Genomic DNA, 17,788 nt, shown 5'->3' with positions numbered 1-17,788 from the left:
GCTTCAAGGCAGCATTCGGCAATGGCATCAACAACAGAACCTGGGCCCCTCCACCCCATTCCCCCCCACCTTCTCCCCATAACCCCCGACACCCGCACTAATCAAGAATCTGTCAATCTCCGTCTTAAAAATATCCATTGACCTAATGGCGTCACGATGGAGCAGCGGTTGAGATACTGCCTTAAACCCCTGTCCCACGCCACGAGTTCATTCCGAGAGTTCTCCCGAGTTTGCCCTGATTCGAACTCGGAGATTTACGGTAATGGCCGCTCGTCGGTACTCGGGGCTCTCGTGGACATTTTTCAACATGTTGAAAAATCTTCACGAGTCTTCCCGTGTTTACCTGCCGTTAGCGAATCTTCCCGAGTACCTGCCGTTAGCGAGTCTTCCCGAGTACCTGTCGTTAGCGAGTCTTCCCGAGTACCTGCCGTTAGCGAGTCTTCCCGAGTACCTGTCGTTAGCGAGTCTTCCCGTGTTTACCTGCCGTTAGCGAATCTTCCCGAGTACCTGCCGTTGGCGTTACGAGCCGCTAAGAGATGTCCCCGAGCTCCGATGTACCCGCTACGTTCATTCTCCGTGCTTACCACGAGTTTGATTTTTTTTTAAACTCAGGAGAGCTCTTGGAGTGAACTCGTACCGTGGGACAGGGCCATTACAGCACCAGAGACCTGGGTTCGATCCTGACTACGGTGCTGTCTGTAAGGAGCTTGTACATTCTCCCCGTGAGTTTTCTCTGAGATCTTTATGTGCGGGGGTTGCTGGTCGCGTGGGCCTGTTTCCGCGCTGTATCTCTAAATAAACTAAAGAACATGGATCTGATATTCATGCTCTCGGTATCATTCTTCCGCGGTTTATTTCGTTGAGTCTATTATTGTTGCGTGTGCTGAGGTACAATGCAGGACGGTTTACAAAGATAAAGACAGAGTGCTGGAGTAACTCAGCGGGTCAGGCAGCATCTGTGGAGAACATGGATAGGTGACGTTTCACAGAGTGCTGGAGTAACTCAGCGGGTCAGGCAGCATCTGTGGGGAACATGGATAGGTGACGTTTCACAGAGTGCTGGAGTAACTCAGCGGGTCAGGCAGCATCTGTGGAGAACATGGATAGGTGACGTTTCACAGAGTGCTGGAGTAACTCAGCGGGTCAGGCAGCATCTGTGGAGAACATGGATAGGTGACGTTTCACAGAGTGCTGGAGTAACTCAGCGGGTCAGGCAGCATCTGTGGAGAACATGGATAGGTGACGTTTCACAGAGTGCTGGAGTAACTCAGCGGGTCAGGCAGCATCTGTGGGGAACATGGATAGGTGATGTTTCACAGAGTGCTGGAGTAACTCAGCGGGTACAGCAGCATCTATGGAGCTAAGGAAATAGGCAACGTTTCGGGCCGAAACCCTTCCGGGTTTCGGCCCGAAACATTGCCTATTTCCAGAAGGGTTTCGGCCCGAAACGTTGCCTATTTCCTTCACTCCATAGATGCTGCTGCACCATAACTCAGCGGGTCAGGCAGCATCTGTGGACAACATGGATAGGCGACGATTTGGGTCTGAATAATGCCCATAGCATCCTGATGGTGGCACGGTGGCGCAGCGGTGGAGTTGCTGCCTCACAGCGCCAGAGGCCCCGGTTCGATCCTGACATCGGGTGCTGTCTGTACGGAGTTTGCATGGCCTCCCCGTGACCTGCGTGGGTTTACTCCGAGATCTTCGGTTTTTTCCCCACACTCCAAAGAAGTGCAGGTTTGGTAAAAATTGTAAATTGTCCCTAGTGTGTGTGTGTGTGGGGTAGTGTTTGTGTGTGGTAGTGTTTGTGTGGGGTAGTGTGTGTGTGTGGGGTAGTGTTTGTGTGGGGTAGTGTTTGTGTGCGGGGATCGCTGGTCGGCGCGGACTCAGTGTTTCCGCGCTGTATCTCTAAACTCACACTATTACCACCACATGCAACTTGTCACCCCTTATATCGCGCTTGTCGAATGTTGTGTTTTGTTACGAAACTAAAAACTACAATAAAGAAACTCAATTGGCAAGTGTCCTCTGTTTGATCGTCTTTAACAAATGTATAGATGGAGAAATTGTCACTTCAATGTTCATACGTTCCAGCCGCAGAATTAGGCCATTCGGCCCATCAAGTCTACTCCGCCATTCAATCATGGCTGATCTATCTTACTCTCTCATAGAGTGATACTGCGTGGAAACAGGCCCTTCGGCCCAACTTGCCCACACTGGCCAACAATGTCCCAGCTACATTAGTCCCACCTGCCTGCATTTGATCCATATCCCTCCAATCCTGTCCTATCCGTGTACCTGTCCAACTGTTGGACCGGTGCTGGAGTAACTCAGCGGGTCAGGCAGCATCTCTGGAGAGCAGGAATGAGCAGTTTCAGTTCCGTTTATTGTCACGTGTACCGAGGTACAGTGAAAAGCTTTTGTTGTGCGTTAACCAGTCAGCGGATGAGACAATACATGATTACAATCGATCTATTTATAGTGTACTGATACATGATAAGGGAATGTTTAGTGCAAGGCAAAGTCCGATCAAACTCAGCCTGGCCTGTGAGTCCCACCGCAAATCGGAGGAGCAGCACCTCATATTTCGCTTGGGTGGTTTACACCCCAGCGGTATGAAAATTGACTTCTCCAATTTCAGGTATTCCCTGCTTCCTCCCTCCTTCCCCTCCCCTTCCCAGCTCTCCCCCAGCCCACTGTCTCCGCCTCTTCCTTTCTTCTTCCTGCCCCTGCCCCCCCCCCCCCCCCCCTCCCCCGACATCAGTCTGAAGAAGGGTCTTGACCCGAAACATCGCCCATTTCCTTCGCTCCACAGATGCTGCCTCACCCGCTGAGTTTCTCCAGCATTTTTGTCTACCTTCGATTTTCCAGCATCTGCAGTTCCATCTTAAACAACTCAGTCTGGTTGGTATCCTCACTATTATTGTAAACCATACATCCTCTAGATGGAGCCAGATACAAGGTTATATCAGAATTAGGAAGATTTGTGCTTGGGATTGTTGGCCTTTCAAGTGAAGGCCATAACGTTGGGTAGAGTTGCAGAATGTTGTTAAACAGGTCTCCATCGCCACTCTTCAAAATAAATGCTCGTCTGCAAACCAGAATCCATCTTTTAGTTTAGTTTAAGGTAGACAAAAATGCTGGAGAAACTCAGCGGGTGAGGCAACATCTATGGAGAGAAGTCAAGACCCGAAACGTCACCTATTCATTCGCTCCATAGATGCTGCCTCACCCGCTGTGTTTCTCCAGCATTTTTGTCTCCCTTACATTTTTCGTGCGTGCGTGTGTGTGTGTGTGTGTGTGTGTGTGTGTGTGTGTGTGTGTGTGTGTGTGTGTGTGTGTGTGTGTGTGTGCATGTGCGCCCTGGCTCTGGACTCCCCCAACATCGGGAACTTGTTTCCTGCCTCTAGCGTGTCCAAACCCATAATAATCTTATGTGTTCCAATAAGAAACCCTCTCATCCTTCTAAACTCCAGAATATACAATCCCAGCTGCTCCATTCTCTCAGCATATGACAGTCCCGCCATCCCGGGAATTAACCTTGTAAACCTACGCTGCGCTCCCTCAATAGCAAGAATGTCCTTCCTCAAAGTAGGGGACCAAAACTGCGCACAATATTCCAGGTGTGGTCTCACCTTGTAGTGCAGGACGTTGAAGGGTGATGTTATAGAAGACTTTTATCATGATTTTTAAAATGGGTCATTTATTGAATGCTTTGGCACCTCATTGTTTCATCTTCAGTGTATTTCCTGACAGTCTGACGGAACTCACTGATTCACATAGGAAACATACATATCAACGTTACACGCCACGATTCATTATCACTTGCTATTCTTACAACCAGCAAAGATTGAGGTGTTGCAGACTATTGCGACAGTGTCTCCAACTCATCTGCTTGAAGCTGAAGAACCAGTAGAATTACACTGTTGTTGAGACTTCTGGGTTCCGTGGAGACACGAGGAACTGCAGATTCTGGAATCTTAGAAGATTGAGGGGGGATCTTATAGAAACTTACAAAATTCTTAAGGGGTTGGACAGGCTAGATGCAGGAAGATTGTTCAGGATCTCAGGTCCACACAAGCTTCTCCACCACGACAAGGTGACAATCCACGGAGCTACTATATACACACTGAAAATCTCTCTCTCTGTCCAATATCTCTCTCTCTCACTTTCTCTCTGTTTTAAATATCTATCTATCTATCTATCTATCTATCTATCTATCTATCTATCTATCTATCTATCTATCTATCTATCTATCTATCTATCTATCTATCTATCTATCTATCTGTGTGTGTAGTCATATACGCACGCGCGCACACACACAAATATACACACACTTACAATATACACATATATATCCAGAGTGAGAGAGAGATTTGTAATGTACATTGAGTTTTTCTATATTTATATATGCATAGTATATTTATACTCTCTAGAATTTAGAAGATTGAGGGGGGATCTTATAGAAACTTACAAAATTCTTAAGGGGTTGGACAGGCTAGATGCAGGAAGGTTGTTCCCGATGTTGGGGGAGTCCAGAACAAGGGGTCACAGTTTAAGGATAAGGGGGAAATCTTTTAGGACCGAGATGAGAAAAACATTTTTCACACAGAGAGTGGTGAGTCTGTGGAACTCTCTGCCACAGAAGGTAGTTGAGGCCAGTTCATTGGCTATATTTAAGAGGGAGTTAGATGTGGCTGTTGTGGTTAAAGGGATTGTATTGTATTGTATTGTATTCAAATTTATTGTCATTGTCTCAATTAGAGACAACGAAATGAATTTTCCTTACAGGCAGTATCATAAAAATAAATAAATAATAAATAATAAAACATATTAAAAATAAAATTGAATTTAAAAAATCATGGGGTATGGAGAGAAGGCAGGTACAGGATACTGAGTTGGATGATCAGCCATGATCATATTGAATACTCCTGCACCTATTTCCTATGTTTCTATGTTTCTAATCTTGAACAAAACACAAAGTGCTGGAGTAACTCGGCGGGTCGGGCAGCATCTGTGGAGGGAACGGGGGCACGATGTTTTTTCATAAGATCATAAAGTCATGTGATAGGAGTAGAATTAGGCCATTCGGCCCATCAAGTCTACTCCACCATTCAATCATTGGTGATCTATCTCCCCTTAACCCCATTCTCCTGCCTTCTCTCCATAACCTCTGACACCCGTATCAATCAAAAATCTATCTATCAATCTCTGCCAAATATATCCACTGACTTGTCTTCCACAGCTTTCTGTGGTACAGAATTCCACAGATTCACCACCTTCTGACTAAAGAAATTCCTCCTTATCTCCTTTCCGTGTTCTATCTCCAACAAAGTAGAGAAAAAGTCCAAAAGAAAGACTCGGTTTCCTCCCACATTCCAAAGATGTACAGGGAAGTAAGTTAAGTGTTTAAGAAGGAACTGCTGATGCTGGAAAATCGAAGGTACACAAAAATGCTGGAGAAACTCAGCGGGTGCAGCAGCATCTATGGAGCGAAGGAAATAGGCAACGTTTCGGGCCGAAACCCTTCCGGGTTTCGGCCCGAAACGTTGCCTATTTCCAGAAGGATTTCGGGCCCGAAACGTTGCCTATTTCCAGAAGGATTTCGGGCCGGAAACGTTGCCTATTTCCTTCGCTCCGCGGGTGCAGCAGCATCTATGGAGCGAAGGAAATAGGCGACGTTTCGGGCCGAAACCCTTCTTCTGTCTATTTCCTTCGCTCCATAGATGCTGCTGCACCTGCTGAGTTTCTCCACCACTTTTGTCTACCTTCTGATTTTCCAGCATCTGCAGTTCCTTCATAAAAGCTATCCGTGAGTCCTGTTCAAAATAATCATATTCTTAAGATGGACGCAAAATACTGGAGTAACTCAACGGGAACAGGCAGCATCTCTGGAGAGAAGGAATGGGTGAGGTTTTGGGTCGAGACCCTTCTTCAGACCCAGCGCTTTGTGCCTGTCTTCGGTGTAAACCAGCATCTGCAGTTCCTTCCTACACTAATCATATTGTGAACTTGAATCAAGGATTGCATAATAGTCGCATATTTACCCGTCCGTGCCAGTGTCTATAATGAGGTTTAGTGACAAACGGTTTGCAAAGTGGCACGGAGGTACTGTGCAGCCACAGACAGTAGGTGCAGGAGTAGGCCATTCGGCCCTTCCAGCCAGCACCGCCATTCAATGTGATCATGGCTGATCATCCCCAATCAGTACCCCGTTCCTGCCTTCTCCCCATATCCCCTGACTCCGCTATCTTTAAGAGCCCTATCTAGCCCTCTCTTGAAAGTATCCAGAGAACCAGCCTCCACCGCCCTCTGAGGCAGAGAATTCCACAGACTCACCACTCTCTGTGAGAAAAAGTGTTTCCATGTCTCTGTTCTAAATGGCTTACCCCTTATTCTTAAACTGTGGCCCCTGGTTCTGGACTCCCCGAACATCGGGAACATGTTTCCTGCCTCTAGCGTGTCCAAGCCCTTAACAATCTTCTATGTTTCAATAAGATGCCCTCTCATCCTTCTGGACTCCCCCAACATCAGGAACATGCATAAACAGCTGCTGCTGGATAACTCAGTCCTTATACAACATGTCAGAGCAGCAAGCCTGACAACTCAACCACTGAGAACCAGTATTTATTGGGATGTGAATTATTCAAAGCACCGCTGTCCGGACTTCCATGCAGCATGGCGCGTGGCTCCATGGATCACACACACGACTCTGCTGACAATTACCGAGAGGGGTGGGAGCTGTGGCGTTTGGCTCGATGCGATGATTCTATGCTTTCACCGTCACCTGCGGGAACCCCCCACTTAACGCCACTTACTCCTCAGCCTCGTAGCAATGACACCAGAAGCAAATCTTGGCGGTGCCATGCTGTGCATCACACTGTAGCAAGCTGTGTTACTCTGTCTCCAACAGAACGCTTCAATAAAATTCAATTAAAAAACATCTTTTTTTTTCTCGTACCAGATTCAATTGCGAGTCGTGCTTCTACCCAGTCACGTTTCCATAAGTTCATAAAGGGCCTGTCCCACTTACGCGACTTTTACAGCGACTGCCGGCACCCGTCATAGGTCGTTGCAGGTGGCCGGAAATTTCCAACATGTTGAAGATCCAGCGGCGACACAAGAGGGCATCCTCGCATCCAACTTGTAATCACACTTTCCCTAGCCAACAATGGCCCATTGTGGGCTCCACCCTTCCTCAGGTCATCTGTCGCTGGCCTTGATCTGTCCTGGCCTTTTCTCCCTTTTCTCGTGTCCAGTTTATTCCACCCCACCCCACCAACCCCACCCACCCACTCCCACCCAACCCCACCCCACCTCTACTTTCAGCCTGAAGAAGGTGTTCAGACACGAGACATCACCAATTCTTTTCTCTCCAGTGTTGGAGAGTCTCTCCAGCCTATCTCACCAGGGACTAACTCTACTGAACGTTTTTCCTTCTATTATTTATTATGTAAAAGAATATGTGTGTTATGATTGTGTTTATAGTTTGTTTGGTTGTTTGGTTGTTTGTCTTTTGCACAAAAGTCCGCGAGCATTGCCACTTTCATTTCACTGCACATCTCGTATGTGTATGTGACAAATAAACTTGACTTGACTTGACTTGTTGCTGCCTGTCCCGCTGAGTTACTCCAGCAGTTGGTGTCTGTCTTTGGTGCCATTCCTTCCTGCACGGAGGTAGCTGAGATCTCAGTCCTGCCCCTGAGGCGGGTGCAAATACAGTGTGTGGTAGAAACATAGAAAATAGGTGCAGGAGTAGGCCATTCGGCCCTTCGAGCCTGCACCGCCATTCAATATGATCATGGCTGATCATCCAACTCAGTATCCTGTACCTGCCTTCTCTCCATACCCCCTGATCCCTTTAGCCACAAGGGCCACATCTAACTCCCTCTTGAATATAGCCAATGAACTGGCCTCAACTACCTTCTGTGGCAGAGAATTCCACAGATTCATCACTCTCCGTGTGAAAAATGTTTTTCTCATCTCGGTCCTAAAAGACTTCCCCCTTATCCTTAAACTGTCTCCCCTTGTCCTGGACTTCCCCAACATCGGGAACAATCTTCCTGCATCTAGCCTGTCCAACCCCTTAAGAATTTTGTAAGTTCTTAAGAGTGGTGTAGCACTCTGCTGTACACACGCTGGCCTCTGCCACAAGCACAGCTCAAAATAGACTCCAAGTTTAATTACCGAGGAGCAGGCATCTTCAGCGCAAGATGATCAAGAAATAGAAATCTGAGAATACCTCTCAATTCCCGCTGCACCACGTGATTGATCGTTGAGACACTTTGCGCTTGTCTGGTATGTGCTATAAATACGGAGTAAGTGATGAAGGCGACGTACCAGAATCACCAGCTCGCTCACGGCAAAGTCTGGATCAGTCTGAATGTGGTCGTTCAAATCTCACTGTCCCAATTGGTGCATGTGACAATATATGTATTTTGAATGTGCCACAAACATGTGGACAGCGTTTGTCCAGGAGCCAATTTAAAACAGGGAGGAAACTCCCTGAAACTGAAAATAAGGAAGGGGATCTATATTTCAGTCCCTGCCAGAGCAATCAGGGCGGCACGGTGGTGCAGCGGGTAGAGCTGCTGCCTCTCAGCGCCAGGGACCCGGGTTCGATCCCGACTACGGGTGCTGTCTGTACGGAGTTTGTACGGTCTCCCTGTGACCTGCGTGGGTTTTCTCCGGGTGCTCCGGTTTCCTCCCACACTCCAAAGACGAGCAGGTTTGTAGGTTCATTGGCTTCGGTAAAATTGTAAATTGCCCCCTCGTGTGTAGGATAGTGTTACACACGGGGTGATCGCTGGTCGGCACGGACCTGGTGGGCTGAAGGGCCTGATTCCGTGTTGTATCTCTAAACTAAAGTAAACTCTTCCAGCTTTCTTCCCCCCTCCCTACAGAAGAGTCCCAGCTCTAAACGTCACCTATCCATGTTCTCCACAGATGCTGCCTGACCCGCTGAGTTACTCCAGCACTCTGTGAAACGTCACCTATCCATGTTCTCCACAGATGCTGCCTGACCCGCTGAGTTACTCCAGCACTCTGTGAAACGTCACCTATCCATGTTCTCCACAGATGCTGCCTGACCCGCTGAGTTACCCCAGCACTCTGTGTCATTTCCTGGTAGATAATAGGCTGACACAGGTGAGGGTTTGAATCCAATGCTGTGAATGGGAATACTTTTGAAAACCGGGAGGAAAGTTTGTTTTAACCAATCTGTACATCAGAAGAACTTTTAGTTGAGTTTAGCGTTACAGCGCAGAAACAGGCCCTTCGGCCCGCCGATCACCCCTTACACTAATACTATCCTACACTCTATGGGCAATTTACAATTTTTACCGAAGCCAAATCACCTACAAATCACCTCCGGGTGGAAACCGGAGCACCCGGAAAAAAACCCACGCAGTCCACGGGGAAAATGTACAAACTCTGTACAGACAGTGTCTGTAGTCGGGATCGAACCCGGGTCTCTGGCGTGGTGAGGCAGCGACTCTACCCGCTGAGCCATCGTGCCGCCCACAACTTTGATCATCAAACCGTGAATAAGTAGGATCATCGGGCAAACACCTACAACAGGATTACAACTGATGTGCCTTCAGTGAAAACGTGCATTTGACACATCAATTAAAAGAAAACTACATACAATTTTGCACGGGTTTAAAACTGTTAACTAACACTGTACACAAACCAAGCCTGTTGGGATTTCATTGAATGTTAATGAGCAGCGAGGATACAGGCAGAGAGATTCATACACCTCGCTCATTTCTACGATGAATAATCATTTTGATTATACCTTGCAGTTTAAGGGTGATTTTAAGCACAGCTTGAAACAGTACAAGAAATTCACTGCCCGATCTGGCTGTGTTGCTCTCCCCATCTCACAGCTGTATCCCCCGAGTATCAAACATGAATGTTATGGGAAACAACCAAATGGATGGGGAACTGGGAATGATGTAATTTATGGAATTCCCTGCCACAGAGGGCAGTGGAGGCCAAGTCACTGGATGGATTTAAGAGACAGTTAGATAGAACTCTAGGGGCTAGTGGAGTCGAGGGATATGGGGAGAAGGCAGGCACGGGTTATTGATTGGGGACGACCAGCCATGATCACAATGAATGGCGGTGCTGGCTCGAAGGGCCGAATGGCCTCCTCCTGCACCTATTTTCTATGTTTCTATGTAACGACACAAGGCAGAAGGGAAGAAAGTCATAGAGTGACACAGTGTGGAAACAGGCCCTTCGGCACAACTTGCCCACACTGGCCAACATGTCCCAGTTACACTAGTCCCAGCTGCCCACATTTGGTCCATATCCCTCCAAACCTGTCCTATCCATGTACCCGTCTAACTGCTTCTTAAACGTTGGGATAGTCCCAGCCTCAACTACCTCCTCTGGCAGCTTGTTCCATACACCCATCTCCCTCTAATTACAGTGAATGGTCTGGCCAATCCTCTTTCTTCATACCTCTCTCTTCAACCTGTGAAGCTCAGACACATTGCTGCTCAATATTCTGCCAACTTTCCTGAATCAATAAGTTAAAGCCACGTATGACACAGTCCACAATCTAATCCTCAAACACACTTGTGATGGATTGATGTCTGAATTTGTCTCCTTCTGGGATTGGTGACGATTTCATTCAATAGAAAGAACCGCAATCTGCCACCTGGTTTTCTGGTCTGCGTTACAGTGTTGTGCTCATTCTGGTCAGTTCATGATGAGAGCAGTCAAGAGATGGTTTATTTCTCACGTGCCCCAAACAGAATATACACACACGCACACACACACAGACCTCCCCCTCGACCTTACCGCCATGGGTGGCCCTACCAGGAGCATCGCTCCAGACGTCATCGCTCTCAGGATCTCAGGTCCACACAAGCTTCTCCACCACGACAAGGTGACAATCCACGGAGCTACTATATATAACCATATAACCATATAACAATTACAGCACGGAAACAGGCCATCTCGGCCCTACAAGTCCGTGCCGAACAACTTTTTCCCCTTAGTCCCACCTGACTGCACTCATACCATAACCCTCCATTCCCTTCTCATCCATATGCCTATCCAATTTATTCTTAAATGATACCAACGAACCTGCCGCCACCACTTCCACTGGAAGCTCATTCCACACTGCTACCACTCTCTGAGTAAAGAAGTTCCCCCTCATGTTACCCCTAAACTTCTGTCCCTTAATTCTGAAGTCATGTCCTCTTGTTTGAATCTTCCCTATTCTCAAAGGGAAAAGCTTGATCACATCAACTCTGTCTATCCCTCTCATCATTTTAAAGACCTCTATCAAGTCCCCCCTTAACCTTCTGCGCTCCAGAGAATAAAGACCTAACTTATTCAACCTATCTCTGTAACTTAGTTGTTGAAACCCAGGCAACATTCTAGTAAATCTCCTCTGTACTCTCTCTATTTTGTTGACATCCTTCCTATAATTGGGCGACCAAAATTGTACACCATACTCCAGATTTGGTCTCACCAATGCCTTGTACAATTTTAACATTACATCCCAGCTTCTATACTCAATGCTCTGATTTATAAAGGCTAGCATACCAAAAGCTTTCTTTACCACCCTATCTATATGAGATTCCACCTTCAAGGAACTATGCACGGTTATTCCCAGATCCCTCTGTTCAACTGTATTCTTCAATTCCCTACCATTTACCATGTACGTCCTATTTTGATTTGTCCTGCCAAGGTGTAACACCTCACATTTATCAGCATTAAACTCCATCTGCCATCTTTCAGCCCATTTTTCCAAATGGCCTAAATCACTCTGTAGACTTTGGAAATCCTCTTCATTATCCACAACACCCCCTATCTTGGTATCATCTGCATTGGATGATCAACTGAGTTGGATGATCAGCCATGATCATATTGAATGGCGGTGCAGGCTCGAAGGGCCGAATGGCCTACTCCTGCACCTAATTTCTATGTTTCTATGTTTCTATACTTACTAATCCAATTTACCACCCCTTCATCCAGATCATTGATGTACATGACAAACAACAAAGGACCCAACACAGATCCCTGAGGCACCCCACTAGTCACCTGCCTCCAACCCGACAAACAGCCATCCACCATTACCCTCTGGCTTCTCCCATTCAGCCACTGCTGAATCCATCTTGCTATTCCTGCATTTATACCCAACAGTTTAACCTTCTTAACCAACCTTCCATGAGGAACCTTGTCAAAGGCCTTACTAAAGTCCATATAGACAACATCCACTGCTTTACCCTCGTCAATTTCCCTAGTAACCTCTTCAAAAAATTCAAGAAGATTAGTCAAACATGACCTTCCAGGCACAAATCCATGTTGACTGTTCCTAATCAGACCCTGTTTATCCAGATGCTTATATATATTATCTCTAAGTTTCTTTTCCATTAATTTGCCCACCACTGAAGTCAAACTAACAGGTCTATAATTGCTAGGTTTACTCTTAGAAATACACACTGAAAATCTCTCTCTCTGTCCAATATCTCTCTCTCTCTCACTTTCTCTCTGTTTTAGATATCTATCTATCTATCTATCTATCTATCTATCTATCTATCTATCTATCTATCTATCTATCTATCTATCTATCTGTGTGTGTAGTCATATACACACATGCACACACACACACACAAATATACACACACTTACAATATACACATATATATCCAGAGTGAGAGATTTGTAATGTACATTGAGTTTTTCTATATTTATATATGCATACTATATTTATACTCTCTACAATTTAGAAGATTGAGGGGGGATCTTATAGAAACTTACAAAATTCTTAAGGGGTTGGACAGGCTAGATGCAGGAAGATTGTTCCCGATGTTGGGGAAGTCCAGGACAAGGGGTCACGGCCTAAGGATAAGGGGGAAATCTTTTAAAACCGAGATGAGAAAAACATTTTTCACACAGAGAGTGGTGAATCTCTGGAACTCTCTGCCACAGAGGGTAGTTGAGGCCAGTTCATTGGATATATTTAAGAGGGAGCTAGATGTGGCCCTTGTGGCTAAAGGGATCAGAGGGTATGGAGAGAAGGCAGGTACGGGATACTGAGTTGGATGATCAGCCATGATCATATTGAATGGCGGTGCAGGCTCGAAGGGCCGAATGGCCTACTCCTGCACCTAATTTCTATGTTTCTATGTTTCTATACACACTGAAAACCTATGTATACACTGGAAATCTTTATATGTGCGTGTGGGTTGTGTGTAGAGGTTTTCCAATTTCTATACATATATATTTATATAAACTGGAAAATCTCTCTACACACACACACACACACTGGGATACCCAACTTCTATATACTATACACACTCAACAAACAGCATACAAAGCACTTCAACTCCCCCTCCCCCCCCCCCCTCCCATTCCCAATCCGACCTCTCTGTCCTGGGTCTCCTCCATTGCCAGAGTGAGCAACAGCGGAAATTGGCTATATACTATACACACTCAACAAACAGCATACAAAGATGAACAGGTCCCAATATTGGCTCAAGTATCGTCAACAAAAGTCTCGTTGAGAAGCAGCGTTCAACAGACAAGACACAACGCCACACTTTAGCCTGTAGCACAGGCGATGGAGTTGTGTCCCAGCTGTGAGATATTCCCAGCCTCTGTGGCTCCAGCACCCAACGTTGGTCAACTCTTGGTGAGTTGGTTTCCCAGCCTCTTCTCTTGGATCCCGGCACAGTTTTAAAGAGAGGGATGTGATGGCACCGTTTACCTGAGAGAACGTTCACACCTGGAGTTGCAAGTTTGTTTGGAAAATAAATCTGCAATATCCAACGTCACGGGGCGGAAGTTAATGAGGAGCACCTCCTTTGATGAAGACCGGGCAGAAGAAATAAAGAAATGATTCCCTTTCCTTGAATGAACCCGAGGTTGACTTTCTGAGGCTTTTGAGTCATTGGACGGCCAGCTTACCCACGCCTCTCCACACTTCCCAAAACGTTATTGACATCATTCCAAACACAATAACCAACCTTCTAAAGGGCCTGTCCCACCTTCACGACCTAACTCACGACCTCTGCCGAGTTTGCCCTTGACTCATACTCGTCACGAGGTCGTAGGAGGTCGTAGCAGGTCGTGATGCCAGTCGTAGGTACTCGTGGCATCAGGTAGGTCAGGGCGTTTTTTCCAGCCTGATGAAAAATGTCCACGAGTAAAAAAGGTTGTGAATTAGGTCGTGAAAGTGGGACAGGCCCTTAAACCTATCTCGCGGTTTCGAAAAACCACGGAACTGACGGCAAAACCGCAACAACTCGGATCATCGACGTTGACTGATAATATATCAGCATATATTTCCACTAAAGCACACTGTGCTATGGTCTAAGTCATCTTCACAGCAGACAGGAAACAAAGACAATGTCTCAGGATGCAGGAACGTTTGTAGGGTGATTAGCGGAAAACATTCACTTTGTTTTACAACAATACCTACTTCAAAACTGCTGTGTTAATGGAATGACTTCATTGCCGTTGCTGTCTCGAAAATAATGTACGACTTCTAAGCCACAGGCAAGACTCAATATCCAGCAACTTTCATTAACTCAATCCTCCAGATATATTTAGGGGCCTTTTTTCCCCCCATTGTTGCTTGGAATAGACAATTTAAAAAAACAGGCAAAAACAGTCTAAGGCTGGTATCGAACTGGCAAAGGAGATATCGCTCATTCTTCCAGTTCGACCTGGTTTCCTTCTCGTGGTTAAATGCGATGGCCAGGCTTGCAATCGTAGCAGGCAGGACGGACTGGTTAAAAAATCCGAAAACAAAAGCTAATATATTCTACTCACTGTGGCGTTGTTGTCCACACAGCTACCGCAATCAGCCTTCGGGTCCTGGAATCAATAACAAAATGGATTAGCAAACTTAAAAAAAAAGTTATGGTGATGTTCGGATTGTTATTCCAAACCAATTGCAAAAGCCAAGGTGGTTCAGTCAAGCAAATGCCTAGAGAATGATCACTTGTCTTGAGAGGAAGACAAACATGCTGGAGAAACTCAGCGGGTGAGGCAGCATCTATGGAGCGAAGGAATAGGTGAGGTTTCGGGTCGAGACCCGGAAGGGTCTCGACCCGAAACGTCACCTATTCCTTCGCTCCATAGATGCTGCCTCACCTGCTGAGTTACCAGAAGGGTCTCGACCAGAAACGTCGCCTATTCCTTCGCTCCATAGATGCTGCCTCACCTGCTGAGTTACCAGAAGGGTCTCGACCCGAAACGTCACCTATTCCTTCGCTCCATAGATGCTGCCTCACCCGCTGAGTTACCAGAAGGGTCTCGACCCGAAACGTCACCTATTCCTTCGCTCCATAGATGCTGCCTCACCCGCTGAGTTACCAGAAGGGTCTCGACCCGAAACGTCACCTATTCCTTCGCTCCATAGATGCTGCCTCACCCGCTGAGTTTCCGTAAGGGTCTCCGAATTTGAGGATGGACATTCTTGCTATTGAGGGAGTGCAGCGTAGGTTTACAAGGTTAATTCCCGGGATGGCGGGACTGTCATATGCTGAGAGAATGGAGCAGCTGGGCTTGTACACTCGCTGGAGTTTAGAAGGATGAGAGGGTATGTTATTGAAACATATAAGATTGTTCAGGGCTTGGACAAGCTAGAGGCAGGAAACATGTTCCCGATGTTGGGGGAGTCCGGAACCAGGGGCCACAGTTTAGGAATAAGGGGCAAGCCATTTAGGACTGAGATGAAGAAACACTTTTTCACCCAGAGAGTTGTGAATCTGTGGAATTATCTGCCTCAGAGAGCGGTGGAGGCCAATTCACTGGATGTTTTCAAGAGAGTAGATTTAGCTTTGGGCTAAGAGAATCAAGGGATATGGGGAGAAGGCAGGAACGGGGTACTGATTTTGGATGATTAGCCATGATCATATTGAATAGCAGTGCTGGCTTGAAGGGCCGAATGGCCTACTCCTGCACCTATTGTCTATGTTTCAAATCAGTCTGAAGAAGGGTCTTGACTCGAAACAGCACTCTGTGAAACGTCACCCATCCATGTTCTCCAGAGATGCTGCCTGGCCCGCTGAGTTACTCCAGCGCTTTTCTTTTAAGACAGCGGGGAAGAGTAGAAGGAGCTGAGGAAAGGTAGGAATAAGATGAAGAGGGAGGAGAGCAAGAGCAGTGAGGATGAATACAGGACCTGCAGGGGATGGACAAGAGTGGAATGACTGATGAAAGGCAACATGGAAGGCAAGTGTGTGTATGTGTTTGTACGTGCATGTGTGAGCATGTGTGCATGTCCATGTGTGTGTGTGTGTGTGTGTGTGTATGTGTGTCTAACTGCGTGTGTGCACGTGTGCATGCATCTGCTTGTGTGTGCCTGTGTGTGTGCGTGTTTCTTTGTGTCTGTGCGTGTGCATGCATGTGTGTCTGTGCGTGTGATTGTGAGTATGAGCGTGCATGCATGCATCTGTGTGTCCCTGTGTGTGTGTGTGAGTGTGCGTGTGTGCACGTGTGCATGCATCTGCTTGTGTGTCCCTGTGTGTGCGTGTGAGAGTGCGTGTGTGCTTGTGCATGCATCTGTGTGTCTCTGCGTGTGTGTGCATGTGCATGCATGCATCTGTGTGTCTATGTGTGTGCGTGTGTGTGTGCGTGCATGCATCTGTGTGTCTAACTGTGTGTGCACGTATGCATGTGGTTGTGTCTCAGTCTGTGTGTGGGTACGTCTGTGTCTGTGCGTGTGTCTGTGTCTTTGTCTGTGTGTGTGCGCGTGTGTGTGTGCGTGTGCGCACGTATGGTCTGGGAAAGCATGGAAACCAGTGAAAGTACCAGCAGAAAAAACCTCAAGCAAGGACTTTGAGATGTGGAAGGAACTGCAGATGCTGGTTTAGACCGAAGAGAGACAAAAAATGCTGGAGTAACTCAGCGGGACAGGCAGCATCTCTGGGGTGAAGGAATGCGAGACATTTCGGGTCGAGGCCCTTCTTCACACTCCATCATTTAGATCGTTTCCTTCAACCAAGGATAATTAGGAATAATTAGGGAACGTTTCATTATACATATGGATAAGAGCTTCAAATGCACAATGGGGAAGGTCAAAGACCCAATGTATTACATGGTCTACTGTCACCAGTGATGGGCAGAGTACAGTCTTAGTCGAGAGACACAGCATGGAAACAGGCCCTTCGGCCCACCGAGTCCATGCTGACCATTGATCACCCGTTGTCAATAGTTCTATGTTATCCCAATTCCACGTCCAGTCCCCATACACTAGGGGGACATTAAGAACGTCAAGAGAGAATGCCCCACGAGTTTTATTGTCATTTGTCCCACAAGGGAACAATGAAATTCTTACTTGTTGCAGCAGCTACAGGTTTATAAACGGAGTACTCAATAGATAATAGGCAATAGACAGACAATAGGTGCAGGAGTAGGCCATTCGGCCCTTCGAGATAACACAACTTCAAAAAAATGCTATTTTACTGAGGCCAATTAACCTACAACCTGCAGGTCTTTGGAATGTGGGTGGAATTTGGAGCACCCGGAGAAAACCCGCGTTGTCACAGGGGGAACGTGCCAACTCCGTGCAGACAGCACCCGAGGTCAGGGATCGAAGCCCAGGTCTCTGGCGCCGCAAGGCATCAGCTCTACCCGCTGCGGCACTGTGCCGCCCCTTGGGCCAGCACAGACACCGACATTCATCTGACCCTAGCAAGAGGCAAGGTGCTGGAGGAACTCAGCGGGTCAGGCAGCATCGATGTGCGAGAGGAACTCTCATCTCTACATTTTACTGCCATTTCAGAAGGTCAAAAGTACTGTAATAGGAGCTGAAATA

At 46.9% G+C, this 17,788-nt stretch overlaps 1 protein-coding gene across 6 annotated transcripts in view; it reads right to left on the bottom strand.

Moving 5' to 3' along the window:
* The window catches only part of rbfox1 (RNA binding fox-1 homolog 1), a 778,480-nt gene that overhangs the window by 679,807 nt on the left and 80,885 nt on the right, over positions 1-17,788 (bottom strand). For all 6 annotated transcript variants that reach the window (XM_033041154.1, XM_033041151.1, XM_033041153.1 and 3 more), the window contains exon 2: positions 14,797-14,841. In XM_033041154.1, coding sequence (XP_032897045.1) covers positions 14,797-14,841 — 45 coding nt within the window. The remainder of the gene's footprint in view (positions 1-14,796; positions 14,842-17,788) is intronic.

The sequence above is a fragment of the Amblyraja radiata genome, chromosome 22 (assembly GCF_010909765.2).
Source record: "Amblyraja radiata isolate CabotCenter1 chromosome 22, sAmbRad1.1.pri, whole genome shotgun sequence".
Lineage (NCBI taxonomy): Eukaryota > Metazoa > Chordata > Chondrichthyes > Rajiformes > Rajidae > Amblyraja > Amblyraja radiata.
The sequence above is the reverse complement of the archived record's forward strand: the minus strand, read 5'-3'. Positions and strand labels throughout refer to the sequence as shown.